The following is a 14,704-nucleotide window of genomic DNA, read 5'->3' as shown; positions in this document are numbered from 1 at the left end:
ATGGCTGTGTAATTAACTGGGGTTTCTTGGGCTTTATGGTGGAATAGACATGCACATTTGTAGCCACTTTAAATCTGATGGTATGATTTCGATCTCTTAATTCAGTATTGAATTTCTGGAGACCTTGTTTTTTCCAGGAATGTCTTTGTCTCTGTTCAGCTCTTCTTGAAAACCAGTGTGGTCACAGGAGCCATTAGGGCACGGGCTGGGGGACCCTTTTCAGCCTGAGGGCCCTCAGGAGCAACCTTCCAGGGGCCACATGCCAAGGGTGGCTGGCACTAGGGACAAAAGTGGGCAGAGTAATGCATGTGTACAGTAGTTACTTTCCAGCCATGCAAAAGCCAGGGGTTTCTATGTAAGCACACCTCTCCATTCAGCAAAGCATAACAGCTAGGCAAAAGCACTTGAGGAGGATGCCCTATGCAGAGCAGGGCCTGGGAAGTTACAGAGGTGTGTCCTGGGAAACAGCATAGCTTGGGAAGAGTCCCGAAAGCTAAATAGAGAGAGGCCTGGAAGGCCACATTCAGCCACAAGCCTGAGATTCCCGGTCTTAAGACTTCCGGGTTGGCGCCTCCGGTAATGGCGGAATTCCTCTGATCGGGAGGAATTTGCCCCGTGGGAATCCGGGTCTGGCCGCCACGGCGAAGGCGGAGACCCATTAAAAATCACAGGTGGGTGAAGCCTGTGAGTGTGGGATTCGGCGGGCACCTTTTGTGCCTCCCCTACTCACGGGGAAACCCGGTTTCGGGGATCCGGAGCGACGTGGGGTGAGCGGCGCGGTGCTTTGAATCGACTGCTTCTTCCACGGAGCGAAGCTGCATAGCTGTTGCCGGAGAGCGCTGACTTTTTCCTGTGGACAATTTGACTTTAAAGTAACTACCCGTGAGTAGAGCTGAAGAAGGGGAATTGGATTTTTAAAAGTTTAAATTGGCATCGAAACGGGGAGGTTCAAAACAGGAAGTCCGCCTTCCCCTGAAGCAATGAGGCTGCAAGCTGAAGTCTTGGAAAGCCTACTGTAAAGGACTAAATTTCCATCGGTAAAAAACATAAAACCCCCCTTGGAGGCAGGAGAAGGGGGGGGAGTTTTGGACTGAGTATGCATGCAGGAGAGAGCGAAGAGAGTCAAAATACCACCGCTCCAGACCCTGGAAACGGGCTGCTAGCAGGACTGACATTGGAATGTTCATTGACAGCGATTAGAACGTTCATTGACAGCTAGCTAAATAAGAGAAATACATTGTTTCTACTGCCTCCGTCTGCTCTTAAAAAGGAGTAAAAGTAACTGAAAATTGAAACTAATTTTATTGGTTGAACTGTGCTTGAAAGGGGACACTACAGATTATTATAATAGAAACTGTTTCCCCCTAGAGGAAGCTTTTGAAACTGTTAGAAGTGTTGGGCTAGGGGAATTTCCAGCTGCAAGATAAAAAACTGTGTGACTCTGGGACTGACCTTGAATCTTTTAAGTATTATGGTGAATGGAAAGGGAAAAACAGACCAGTTAATTTCTGAAAAAATACTAAGGTCTGGGAAGACTTGGCAGCAACCTAGGAGAGCCTCAACATCAGCCCCCCCTGTTTCCTCTGCTGCTGCACTAGCACACTCAAAATCAAAAGGAATGTCAACAGAAGAGGCCTTAGCGGTTGCATTAAGTAAGATAAATGATTCATTGGAACAGCTTAACAAGAAAGTGGATGTGGCAACCACTAAAATTGATTTAAATACAGAAAGTATAAATAATCTGGGACAAAAGGTGAATACCAACACAGAAACCATTCAGAAATTGATACAGGAATCTACTTTGAAACGGCAGACTGCGGAGGAAGCCAGGGAAAAAGCTGTTGCTGTGGAATGTAAAGTAACACAACTGGAGAGAGAGAGAGTCCCAGCCCTACAGAGGCAACTTGATGACCACAAGTCGACGCTTGCTATGATTGAATTCAAAGAAAAACAGACGAATCTGAGGAACAGAGCCTTACCTGAATTGGAGAAGGAAAGTTCGATAGACTTTCTCATGCAGGAAGTTGTTAACTTGTTAACTTGTTAACTTTTGGGACTTGGACTTGGGTCGAGAAGAGCTTAGAATTGTGAGGGCCTTCAGACTTGGAAGAGGAGGGGAAAAAGAGAAGAATGGAATAAGAGATTGCTTGATCACCCTTCGAACCAAAGAAGAGAGAGACAGAATATTGGGTTGGCACTACCAGAAGAACTTAGAAGTACAACAGTCAAGAGTGGAAATTTTTAAAGACGTCCCGAAACACCTCTTGGATCTTAGGCCCAACTACGGAGATTTGGTTGCCCTGCTGAGAAGGAATAAAATCATTTGTTGTCACCAATGGAAGCGAAGGCACAGAAAAAGCTCAATATGGAGGCCAAATGGCCGAAATATTGGGAAATTCTGGAACAAGACGGATATATGGAACTGGCAGAAATGACTGGCAGAATCCGAGACCAGGGAGAAGAGTCGGTGGAAGAAGACTGGAAAAAGTTTAAAGACTATTTACAGAAATATTGTTAAATCAATGAATGTTAGAAAAATGTTGGAATGGCTTTAGTAGAAATATGGCTTTAGTAGAAATGTTATAAGGAACTAAGTACAAATAGATTATTTGTGTATTAAAGGGAAAAATAAGGTTAGAACATGTTAAGATAATTACAGGACAGAAAACAGAGGAAGATGGAAAGGAATTGCTGAAACAATTAACTGAAGTGGAATACAAAAAAGGGAGGTGTGAGGAGGTCGTTGAAACAAGTGAATGAAAGATAAGATATGGAAATTGTTTGTTGTGTTTTAAATTGTTTTTGTTTTGTTTTGTTGGTTTAATGTCGTAGTGTTAGTGTTATGTAGTGTTTTTGTTTTTGTATTGTATTGTATTGTATTGTTTAACTTTTTTTTCTTTTGTAGTGTTTAAATTGCTGGGAAAGTAATAAATATCATTAAAAAAAAAAGAGATTCCCGGTCTTAGTGATACAGCATTGGATTTGGACTGGGGAGACCATGAAATTCGCTGGATGGTCTTGGGCAGGTTGCCATGCTTTACACCTAACCCAATAGTCTTTTTAAAATTTTTTTAAGGTGTTTAATATTTAAAAAATATTTTAAAATACAGTAATTTTTTTTAAATATACAAGGCCGTTTACAATCTCTTCCTCTTTTAATACTTGCAGCTCTTCTTGTTCTGTATTTATACATTTGTTGTTAACCAAATTTTAAATATGGTTTTATTTCTTGTTGTGCTCCATGCTTAGGACTTTTGTTTCAGGGCAGGCTATAAATACTGCAAATTAAAAAATGGAAGACTGAGAAGAGACAGAGATAGAACAAGAATTGTAGACCGGCAGAGAGATATAATTGCAGGCGGCAACCATTTTGTGCACATCCAATTAACACATGGGTCCTTTTGGATCCGGATGAGGGCAAAATGGGAGTGGGTTGTAATGGGTTGGGGTGGGCTTAGGCATGCTCCACTGACATGCACATGAGCCAGGAAAGGAAGCTGCCCACAAAATGGTCACCTCTTGTATATATAATTCTTTTTTTTTTTTTGCTTCCCCCGGCAGCCATCTTGTGCTGGCATCCAGAGAACTTCGATCAGGAAAAGAGTATTAGTACCTCATTTTTTACCAAAAAAGAGAGCACTGAAAATCTCTCTCTCTCTCTCTCTCTCTCTCTCTCTCTCTCTCTCTCTGTGTGTGTGTGTGTTTGCAAGATAGATAGATAGATAGATAGATAGATAGATAGATAGATAACATAAAAAAATAAATGTGGGTTCCGGATGGAGTTAGAGGCAGGTCATTGATCTGGAAAGGTTGAAATCACTACTGTGGATGACTCAATATCAGATACCCTGTTTCTTCATTTCTTTAACTTTCCATGGAAACAACTGGACAGAATTTCTGTGTCTATACTGTTGCTACTTCCTGGAATAATTTTAAGGAAAAAGAGGCTGGCTGTTCCACTTGGGTATCAAGCACATCACACAGATTCCAAGCCTATGATTTACGCAATCTTTTGGCATTGCGGTTGTCATGAGCCAAAGGCATCCCTTCGCCTCAAAGCAACAAAGATTTATATGTCAACAATTTATAAATCTTTCTGAAACTGAAAGAAATGCAAGTGTTTCTTTTAAAAAACAAACACAGTTAACTAAACTAAACATGTGGAAAATACGTTAGCTTATTAAAAAGGAAGGAGACCATTTCTCAGTGGTTAAAGTGCATACTTAACATGCTGTGTGTGAGTGAGTGAGAGAGAGAGAGAGAGAGAGAGAGAGAGAGAGAGAGAAAGAAAGAGAGAGAGAGAGAGAGAGAGAGACTGAGACTGAGACTTGGGCAAGACCACCTAGTAATCTTCATAGCTGAGATATGAACCTAGAATTCAGTTGCAGGTTGACAGCCTGCTCATCATAGCACACTAGCTGTCAGTTAATCTTGTGAGTGGGAAACTCCCTTAAAATTTTACCCTGTCTTTTGCTCTCCTTCATTGGAAGTCTTCAAGCAGAAGCTGGATAAGCCCATTTGTTAGGAGTGTTCTGCATTTTCTGCGTGTAGCAAATGATCTGGAAACCCTCTTCTACCTCTTTCATTCTATTATCTTTTTAATTTCTTAGCCCTGCAGAATTTTTGTTCTTCAGTAGATATGTTTTGGTGCCGGGCATCTCAAAAGCTCATACAGTACAGTGGCTTCTTCATTGGTTGAATCTACTTAAGGAAAGCACACACGCACTAACTGCTTACTGCCTGGATTACTTGTTTATGAAAGCACAGTGATTCATGCTGATTGGCATTGCCATTCCTAGGCATCAGAACTAGTTTGTGCTTGATTCAGATCCACAGGTTTTCCTTTAGCTCAAACTGTTTCTGGCATAGGATCCATCTTGAGCACTGCTCAACAAGTACATAGGAGTGGGAGAGTGGTTTGAATCACTACTCATGTCCTTTATTGAAGGGTTGTGTTTGTGCATCAAAGGTGGCTTTGTTCTTGAATCTGAGAGGTCTGTAGATGCACTGAAATTAAGTTAGACATGTCTATTAAGTTTAGTGGGTCTACTCTTGAGTAGTACTAGCATGAGATTCAACCCATAGGTTTATTATGGGTTTGCTAAATTCTTAGGGTTTGTTTGGGAGAGCTAAATGATGAGTCCAAACCATAGTTTAGCTCAGTGTAGTGCAGCAGCAAAATGATAGGGGAGCAGTAAAGTGTCTGCAATAAGTAAGTAAGCAAGCAAACAAATAAAACACCCTGCCATGTCACCTCACAGTTGAAGCCTATAAGAAAACTCCAGTCCTTTGACAATTCCCTGTGTTTTTCATCATGGTCTCTATGGGACCCCATGAAAATGCATCAGAGATGGCATATTAAGCCAGCTACACTGAAGTATATATCTCCTTTGTTTCCTAAATACTGCAAATGCAAATCACTTCTCGTCTTGAGCATTCTATATGGACTTTGCAGTCGGGACCAACTTGTTCATCAAACTCCTGGCAGCCTAAATTACTTTTTAAAGTTTGAGAGATTGGGTATCATTCGAGGCACTCATTAGACGAAAGGGAAAACGCTCCCCCTCCCAGAAATGTTCCACTGGTATTTATTGCCTCCTGGTGCTCTTATGTTTTTAGATAACATCTCCTGAGCAAAGCAGACCCTAAGCATGCTGCTTTTATATTCTTCAGTGTTTGTAATGTTGCAACCATTGATCACCAAAGGATCTTGGGTCTCTGGCTTCCTGTGAGAACGAGATAATTGCTCTCTAGCAGGTTGTATATGACGTTGGTTATCAGGAGAAACCCCTGGGACTTCAATCGCAAGAGTGGAATGATATTGTGGGTAAATGAATAAACAGAAGGTTATCCAGCTTCCTGCAAAACAGTTGCCTTTGTTTGAAGGAAGTGAGGAAAAGAAGGTGCTTTTCTTTCCTCCCCTTTTTTCCCATACACTGTGTGCAAATACGGAAATTATAACACAAAAAAATATTATTTAGGAAATACCACTTAAGAGGTTCTCAAGCCGGGAAGAAATCATGTGATTGCAGAAAAACAAGAAACCCCGCCCCCAAACAAAAAACTACCACAGCCTCTCAAAAGTAAAAAATATGATGCCGTGTTGTGTGTCTTTAAATATCAGTGGTATTTCAGCAGGGATTTTCTATGCGTGCCATAACAACATAGCGCAGCCTGGTGCCCTTCAGATTTTTACACTACAGTTCCCAGTTGACTAGGCTATAACTTTTCATTCTGGTATGCTAGCTTTCTGTTTCCAAGGAAACTGTTTCATTAAGCAATGCCCTCTCCCACCTGTTGCACAGTCCATCTCGCACACTTCAAGATCCTATCACCTTATTCTGCTGTAGGATTTCTGCCTGGAGTTAGAATGGTGTCCAACACTATAGCTTTTGGGACTTCCGGGTTAGCGCCATCGGCTAATGGCGGATTCCCTCCGAGCTCCGGAGGGAATCGGCTCCGCAGGATCCGGGTCTTGCCGCTGCGGCGACGCGGGGACCCTCAGAAATCACAGGTGCTGAAGCCTGTGAACTTGGTGACTCGGCGGGCACCATTTGCGCCCCCCGACCCGCGAAGGAGCCTTTTTAAAGGCTTCGGAACGGGGGACGGGGTGAGCGGCGCGGTGCTGAGAGTCGACTGCTTCTCCTGCGAAGTGAAGCCGCATGCCATGGTCGGAGAGCGCTGACTTCTTCTTGTGAACAATTGGACTCTAAAAGCAACAACCCGTGAGTAATACCGAAATTGGATTTGTAAAGAAAAAAAATTTTTTGAATTAGGCACGATCGGGGAAGGCGCAAACAGGAAGTCCGTCTCCTTGTCTTATAAATAATCTAAAGCAAGGACTAGCTAACTAAGGTCGAGAGAATTTCTTCTTCTTTATTGGGTAAAAGACATTAATTTCACGATTTGGCAGTATAAGTAATTTCACTGGAGGATAAGAGCTAATTTTGAGAGCTGAAGTGCCACCCCCCCGGACCCGGGAGTGATCCGCGAGAGAGCCTGTTGAGGAGATATAGAAGAGTTTGACAGCTGTCAAATTAGCTGTCAAGAAGGAAAAAGAGAACTTTGTTTCTGCTATCTCTGCTGGATATATTTGCTACAATTTGGTTATATTTTGTTGAAAACAAGGAAGAACTGATACAAACTAACTTGATTTTTGGATTTGAACTGGAAGGAAGATAAAGTAACCAAAATCCCTCTAGAGGGGATTTTGGGACATTACAAGAATGGCTGAAGGAGGAAAAATTCAAGCTAAATTGGACAGAGTGTTTCTTCTCTTGGGAAAGTTACAAGGCCAAATTGATGTTTTGGCTACAAATGTTGCAACTTTGGACTTAACAGTAAACAAATCCATTGAATTTGATAAGGACTTGACTCATGAAGTCCATGCAGCTAGACAAGAAGAGAAACTTGAAAGATTTGAGAGTGTGGAGAAAGAGATATATGTTGTTATTAAGGTGAAAGTTGGAGCTTTTGGGACATTTGGACTTAAAAGGAGTAAGAAACAAGATTCAGGCTCCACTTTTAAGTATGGAGGTCTGGCTGGAAGAAATATGGACCCTATCGGGACAGAGCTTCTCCGAGATCTGGTGTTTAATATTAAGGACTACCAAAAAAACCGACAGAGAGGAATTGAGAAAGAATTAAGAGCCTCGGACGTGAGGTCTCCAGGCTGATAGTAGACTAAGACTGATGGACATTTGTTGGGGATTGAAACCGGGAAAGGGGGGGTGGGGTTTGGGAATCCAAAGGGTGCAGAATAATAATCTGTTTTTTTTATTTTGTTTTGTTATTAGTATGAAAATTGGGGAATTCGTGGAAGGGAATTTGGGTCGACTTTAGAAAAAAGTTTTAAGAATGAGCACTGATGTTTAAATACTGATGTTTATAAGTTAAACTTGGTGTGTTGTTTTTTTAAAATGAATTAAATATAAAAAGGTCAAAAATTGGGGACAAGAACTTGTTGAATTAACAATTTGAATTGGAATATAAGAAGGGGAGGTGTGGGGAAGTCACGGAAATATGTTATTGAAAATAAGGATTGTAAACTTTATGTGTTTTTAACTTTTTTGTTTTTTCTTTTTGATTTTTTAATGTATAAAGGTGGAAAAACTCAATAAATATCTTTTTAAAAAAAACACTATAGCTTTTGGTTGGCGAGTTTCTCACAGGACTGACTATGGTTGGTGGGGAAAGTATTTGCACTTTTTTCCAAGGCTATTGTGGAGAGTGCATTGGGGTGGAATTAACCTTGGTTGGGGCTGGGACCCTGTGGGCACCAGGGAAGGCCTCTGAGGGCACATGGGCATCCATGGGCACTGTGATGGCAACTGTATGTATACATTGGAGGAATTCGGAAGGTATCGGTGCATTTCTTACCACTTTCCTGCGCCAAACCTTGCTTGCACAGCAAGGTCCTACTTTTATGTTTAACTGTAACCTGCATTTTATTTTTAACAATTGTGACTCACACCTGCTTGCAAAGATGTCATGGAGACCCCTGCAGGGAGTGGAGGCTTGCGCTGATGCAGAAGGGGCTGCAGCTTGCACCCGGGCTGCCTTGGCTTCCCTGTATAAATCGCGAAGCTGCCTGCCACATGTGCAAATGCCGATCTCTGCCAAGTGGGAGGGATTCATCTTCAGAGGCCTAAGACTTGCTGACAACTTTAATGTTTGGCTATCTGGTGTGTGTTTGATCCTGCTGCTTTGTAACGGTGGAACAAAAACAGGAGGGAAGAGATCCAGTGCGACATGCACAGGACACCTTCCACCACTTACTTGCTAATCCCAAATAAACATCAAAGGATTCCCCCCCCCCCTTGAGATATTCAAGATTTGGTTGTGAGTCTTGGGGCATTTTAAATATTGCTAAGATTCATATGCGTAATAAATCGGTGATTTCTTAGCACTGACACATAGTCCTTCCTGTTCTTTTCATACCCTGCTTTTAAATGAAGACAGGCTGTGTTGCTTCACCAGTGCTACCTCTACCTAAACTTAGCATGTACGTATGTCTGTGTTTGTTGCTTAGTTAGCACAGGTGGGGGTATCTTTGTTCATCCCCTCCCCCAACAAGTATAAAATAGTAGAATACTTCATAAACCTTTTCTTATGTTTCTCTTTCACATTGATTTGGGCAAATGGTGTCTTGCAAAGAACTATATTTTTCATGACTAAACCCTTATTGGGAACAACTTCTTCTTCTTCTTCTTCTTCTTCTTCTTCTTCTTCTTCTTCTTCTTCTTCTTCTTCTTGATGTGCTAAGCTAAATCTCTTTTATCTCATTTGTTTTTCCTGCAGCCAACCGGGTACATGGAAAACTCAATTTCCTACAGCTCAATTGAAGATGTTCAGCTGCTCTCTTGGGAGAATGCCCCTAAGTATTGTTTACAGCTCACGATCCCTGGAGGCACAGTCTTGTTGCAGGTACAGTAACCGCAAAAAACAAAACAAAAACAACCCCTGCTCTTTGCTTTCCAGTGCTGAATTCAATTTCTCTGTTTGGTGAATACGAGGTTGAACTGATGATCATTGCCTGTGATTGGCTTTTGTTATTTACTAACAGATTTGTGCCAGGATGAGAAAGCTTTTTGACCCTTTGGGGAAGATTTTGGTTGCCCTGAGATAATAGTACCAAGTAAACATCTATCTGTGGCTGGTGGAGAAAGAGTTTGCCATTAAACAGAGATGATTTCGACCATTCAGTTTGAATTCCTAAATTGATGAAGAGGGTAGTGTGAAGGTGAACAGAGTTGGGACATGCACCCCATCCCTTACAAAGCACATATCCATATATTCATATACATCTCTACATCTGTTTCATACACAGGACACACACCCATTCGTCGTCGTCCCCCACACTCTAGTCACTCTCTCTTGCACTCAAGCACACATACACCTATTCATTCACACAGACCTTTGCTTTTCCTGCCCAGCTGCAGACTCCAAGAAGACTCACACCACTGCATGTGCAGCAGTTACCCTTGCAGAAATCCTTCCATTGGACTCTCTGGAATTTTTTTTTCCAGGCCTCATTGCTGAGCATGGGCAGGGACAGGTGGGGAAGCTGTGGGCCACGTGGGGATGTCCTCCTGCCAGTAACTGGTCCACAGACCACAGGATGAAGCTTTCTCTACTTGGCAGAATTTCAGCCATCAAAATGAATATTGTTTTTATTCCAGTCAATCCTGATTGATTAGCTGCCTCTAAGAATGGAAAAAAAGATATCTCTAAATTTGTCAGGCAGGAGGGAAAGCTGTGAATTAAACATAAAATTTTGATATATACAAAAGAAAGAGGAAGTTTTGCCCTGCCCGACTGCAATTATGTTATGAGGCATCCTGTTTGTGTTGGTTAAGGGAATGGATTGTGTTGGAAAATGCACACATTTAAGATTTGGAAGGTCATGATTTAAAATTTGGCTGGCATGCATGTCTTTGGTATGGGAAAGCTAAAATTTATAAAAGTTTTATAAACCATGTCATTAGAAGAAATTTGTATCGAGTCTGGGAGAAATATAACACTTTGTTAGAAAGAAAAACACCGTTATGGTTATCCCTGATTGAAGCAATTACAGTTAAGAGAATCAACATGGATAGACAATGGGCCACATATAGAGACTTGTTGGACACAGGGAGTGAACCCAAATTGAAACCAATAGAAGATTTAAGGAGCCAAGTTACAGATTGGTTACAATACCACCAGTTACACAATATGTTTAAATTGGATAAGAAATATGGGTTTTTGGACCAAAGCTCAGAATTTGAAAGAGAGTTAATACATAATAAGGATAAATCAGTGTCTAAAATGTATAAATTACTACTGGAATGGGAAGCAAAAGATGAGTTGGTTAAGCCTCAGTGACACACTGGGCAATGGACAGGGCACAACATAGACCTAAATTTTAGGAGAAACTTTGGAAGAATGATTTGAAATTTACTGCATTCTATACTTTGAAAAAGAACTATATGAAAATGATTCATAGATGGTATCTAACACCAAGTAGATTGGTTAAGAGGTATAAAGCAGAATCAGATCTGTGTTGGAAATATAATGAAAGGGAGGGAACTTCTTTCATATGTGGTGGGCATGCAAAAAGTTTAAAGAATATTGGGAAATTATTTACAATGAAAAAAATGTTTAAAACAACTTTCCCAAAAAGGCTGGAGGCATTTTTGTTAGGGATAGTACAGTCGGAAGTTCCCAGGTATCAGAGAAACTTCTCTACGTATGCAACAATGGCAGCTCATGTTCTGTTAGCCCAAAAATGGAAAGTGAGAGTGGTCTTAAATTGATAGAATATACGGAACTAGCAGGTTTAGTGAATAATTAAGAGAACAAGAAGAATATACATTTAAAGAGGAATGAAAATCTTTGCTGATATTTTCCATATAAATGGAAGTGTATACATCTGAAAACGCTGGTAGCATTAAGATAAGGTTGCCAGATTTTTTTCAATGAATCCGGGGACGCTTTTCAACTCCAATGGATTTTGTATGGGGACTGATTTGTAAATCCGGGGACTGTCCCCAGGAAACGGGGATGACTGGTAACCTTACATTAAGATAAATTCAACAGTTTAACTAATAAGATGTAAAATTGGAGAGCTGACAAAAATGGACATAGCAGAATATGCAGGAATAATAGTTAAATAAATGAACCAGGGAAGGGGAACAAGTGAAGTCATGGATTATATGGTATTATGTAAATGTTTATTTCGAGATGTTAAAATGAAAACTTAATAATTTTTTTTAAAAAAGTAACTGGCCCACAGACCAGAGGTTCCACCCACCCTGACTTAGCAGGTCAGGGAAAAGATTAGGATGGGACCTTCTCCTTGACATGTTCAGTGTCAAGGGAATGCCAGGGAAATGTAACACTCCTACCCTCAAAATTGTTCTCATCCCACACAGACAGTCTAAATATCTCCACCCCTAAACATGTCAAATGCTATTACCAAATGTTATCTATTATTAGTTAATCCTGCATACCATTCATCAAATATTGTCAAGGATCATATACTTGGTGTTCTGAACTATCTTCTGGGGATGCTGAATAAGCATCTTAGGGGCCGGCAAACTTTATCAGCAGGGGGCCAGTCCACTGTCCCTCAGATCTTGTGTGGGGCTGGACTACGGTATATTTTGAAAAGTAAAAAAAAAAAAAAAGAACGAATTCCTATGCACACCACGCAATGTATTTGTAGTGCACAAAAAAACAGGAAAAACAATACAATAATTAAAATAAAGAATGATTTTAATCAATATAAACTTTTAAGCAAGGACACATGTAAAAACACCAGGCAGGCCCTACATATAATGCAGAGATGCATTTTAAATAAAAGGACACAGCGTTCCATGCAAGGACACATGTAAAAACACCAGGCAGGCCCCACATATAACGCAGAGAAGCCATCTCCCCCACGACTCTCCCCTCCCTTCTCCACAGCACCGGACGAGCCCTGGTGACTACTTACCTGTGTCTGTTGCGAGCGGCAGGGGCAGGTAGTGGTAGCGATGAGCGGCGCAAAAGGGCTGGATCTGAAGAAGCACTGCTTAAAATGGCGCTCAGCCAACTGTGGCTCAACAAAGCCCAGCCCCCTTCCTCCTCTAGGCAGGGTGTAGAGAAGCCAGGAGGAGGGGGCACCGCAGTGTGTGTGGGTGGGGGAATGCCACAGCCCGATCCGAATCAGATTCACGTGAATCCACACAGTGATTCCCGGACTGTCTGCGGGCCGGATCCAGAAGGCAATTGGGACTGATCCGGCCCGCGGACCTTAGTTTGCCGACCCCTGCTTATGAAGAACAGTCACTGGAAATTGAAGGAGGGGAGACTGCTCTTGTGCTCAGGTCCTGCTTGTGAGTTTACCCCATAGCCATCTGATTGGCTACTGTGAGAAGATGATGCTGGATTAGGTGGGCCACTGGCCTGATCCTGCAGAGCTCTTAAATTCTTAACATTTCATTCAATACCATTCACATATCAATTCTAGTCGAGAACTAAAATTCCAGATCTGCTCCAAGTTATTTCCAGAATAACTTGGAAATAACTTTTAAAAAATGATTCTATAATGATTTCACACTTTAAAAAAATCCTTATCCTTCTGCATTCTCATTTTTTCCCCTAGTTTGATTTTTTTTCAGGGGAGTTGTTGGGATAAGGAGGGGACTGTTTATGGTGAAAAACGATAAAACAACCTTTAATTCAAAGCCTCTGGCCAAGTATAAAGGGAGTTTGGCAGGCCTGGTAGATTTTTATCTGCTGCGGACGGCCGTGTTTTGTTGCTGTTGTTCTGAAAGCAAATTAATAGCAGTCGTGAGAAATGGGCATCAGAAAAGGAATGATTTGCTCAGATGTTTTCCTCTTGGGGACCTGAGGTCATAATATTGTTTCATCAGCACCGATAATGGAACTGAATGGATTCTGGGCTGCCATGAATGTTTATGTTGGACTCCTCTAGCAGAGGCTGAATGGGGCTCCCATACAGAATAGCTGGCGTCGCAGCGCAGACACAATTGCTCCCGTATGTTTTCACTCAGAGCTGTTGCGTCTGGATCCGCGATGCGTGACCGTCTGCGGATGCAGCTAAAAGAATGGGTTTTCCCTTTGCAAGTGGGTTCTGCTGGATAGAATCCCGGTGCTCGACAAGCCAGGAGTAGAACACTAAAATAGAAGCCAATTACTTGGGGAATTCAGATGGAAAAGCTATATTTAAGCCATGACACATTGAAGAAGGTAATTAGGCAAAAGGTATGTTAGACAAGGAACGCAACAGCTTCTCTTTCTCTGTGGCAAAATGGAAGGTAAGGGTGAGACTCTGGACGTCAAGTCAGAATTCTGTGTTCCTCAATACATCACAGTGTACATGCACTATGTATCTCAAGAACCGGGAGCCTCAGGCCCTCCAGGTCTTTCTTTCTGGCCTTTGAGGTACAATTTTCATGCCTTGCTCTTGGCACTGTTGCCTCTGGCTCTGCTCACCATTGTCATGTCAACTGCAGAAGGTTGCTGGGAAGGGAATGAGGCCCTTGGGGTGGAAGAGGTTCACCCCTGAGATAGAGAAAGAGAAGCTTTGGGTTGAAGCCAACTGATTTCTACTCAGAGTAGACCCATTAAAATCAATGGGCCTAAGTTAGTTGTGTCCATGTGGCCTGATTAACACATAGTGGTGTTAAAACACTTGGGAGGTCAAATTTTTAAGAAATCAATTTGTATTTAAAGATGTGGTAACACAATACAAACATGAGACTTTAGATTCAGGGACTAGACTATTGCAGTGTTGTTGTTTTTTTAAAAAGTGACAAAACCTTTTTTTGAGGAAGAAGCATAGCTCAATGGTAGAGCATCTTCTTAGCATGCAAACGTTCCCAGGTTCAGTCCTCAGCATCTCCAGGTAGGGCTGGGAAGATGACTCCTGCCTGAAACCCTGCTAAGTCACTGCTAGTCAGTGCAGGTATTAATGACCTAGATCAGGCATAGGCAACCTCGACCCGCCCGATGTTTTGGAACTGCAACTCCCATAACCTCTAGCTAACAGGACCAGTGGTCAGGGATGATGGGAATTGTAGTCCCAAAACATCTGGTGGGCCGAGGTTGCCTATGCCTGACCTAGATGAACCAATAGTCTGGCTTGAATTTGGTTTGCTATTGTAGCTTAGGCACAAGTGTAGGTATAAAATGATCTCAGGAACATTAACCTCAGAGG

General features: G+C 41.8%; 1 protein-coding gene across 2 annotated transcripts in view; it reads left to right on the top strand.

The window, feature by feature from the left end:
• The window catches only part of CMIP (c-Maf inducing protein), a 152,909-nt gene that overhangs the window by 81,133 nt on the left and 57,072 nt on the right, over nucleotides 1–14,704 (top strand). For both annotated transcript variants that reach the window (XM_053399557.1, XM_053399556.1), the window contains exon 2: nucleotides 9,301–9,426. In XM_053399557.1, the coding sequence (XP_053255532.1) occupies nucleotides 9,301–9,426 (126 nt within the window). The remainder of the gene's footprint in view (nucleotides 1–9,300; nucleotides 9,427–14,704) is intronic.

This window comes from Podarcis raffonei, chromosome 8 (genome assembly GCF_027172205.1).
Source record: "Podarcis raffonei isolate rPodRaf1 chromosome 8, rPodRaf1.pri, whole genome shotgun sequence".
Classification (NCBI taxonomy): domain Eukaryota; kingdom Metazoa; phylum Chordata; class Lepidosauria; order Squamata; family Lacertidae; genus Podarcis; species Podarcis raffonei.
Note: the sequence above shows the minus strand (reverse complement) of the source record. Positions and strands in the feature narration are given on the sequence as shown.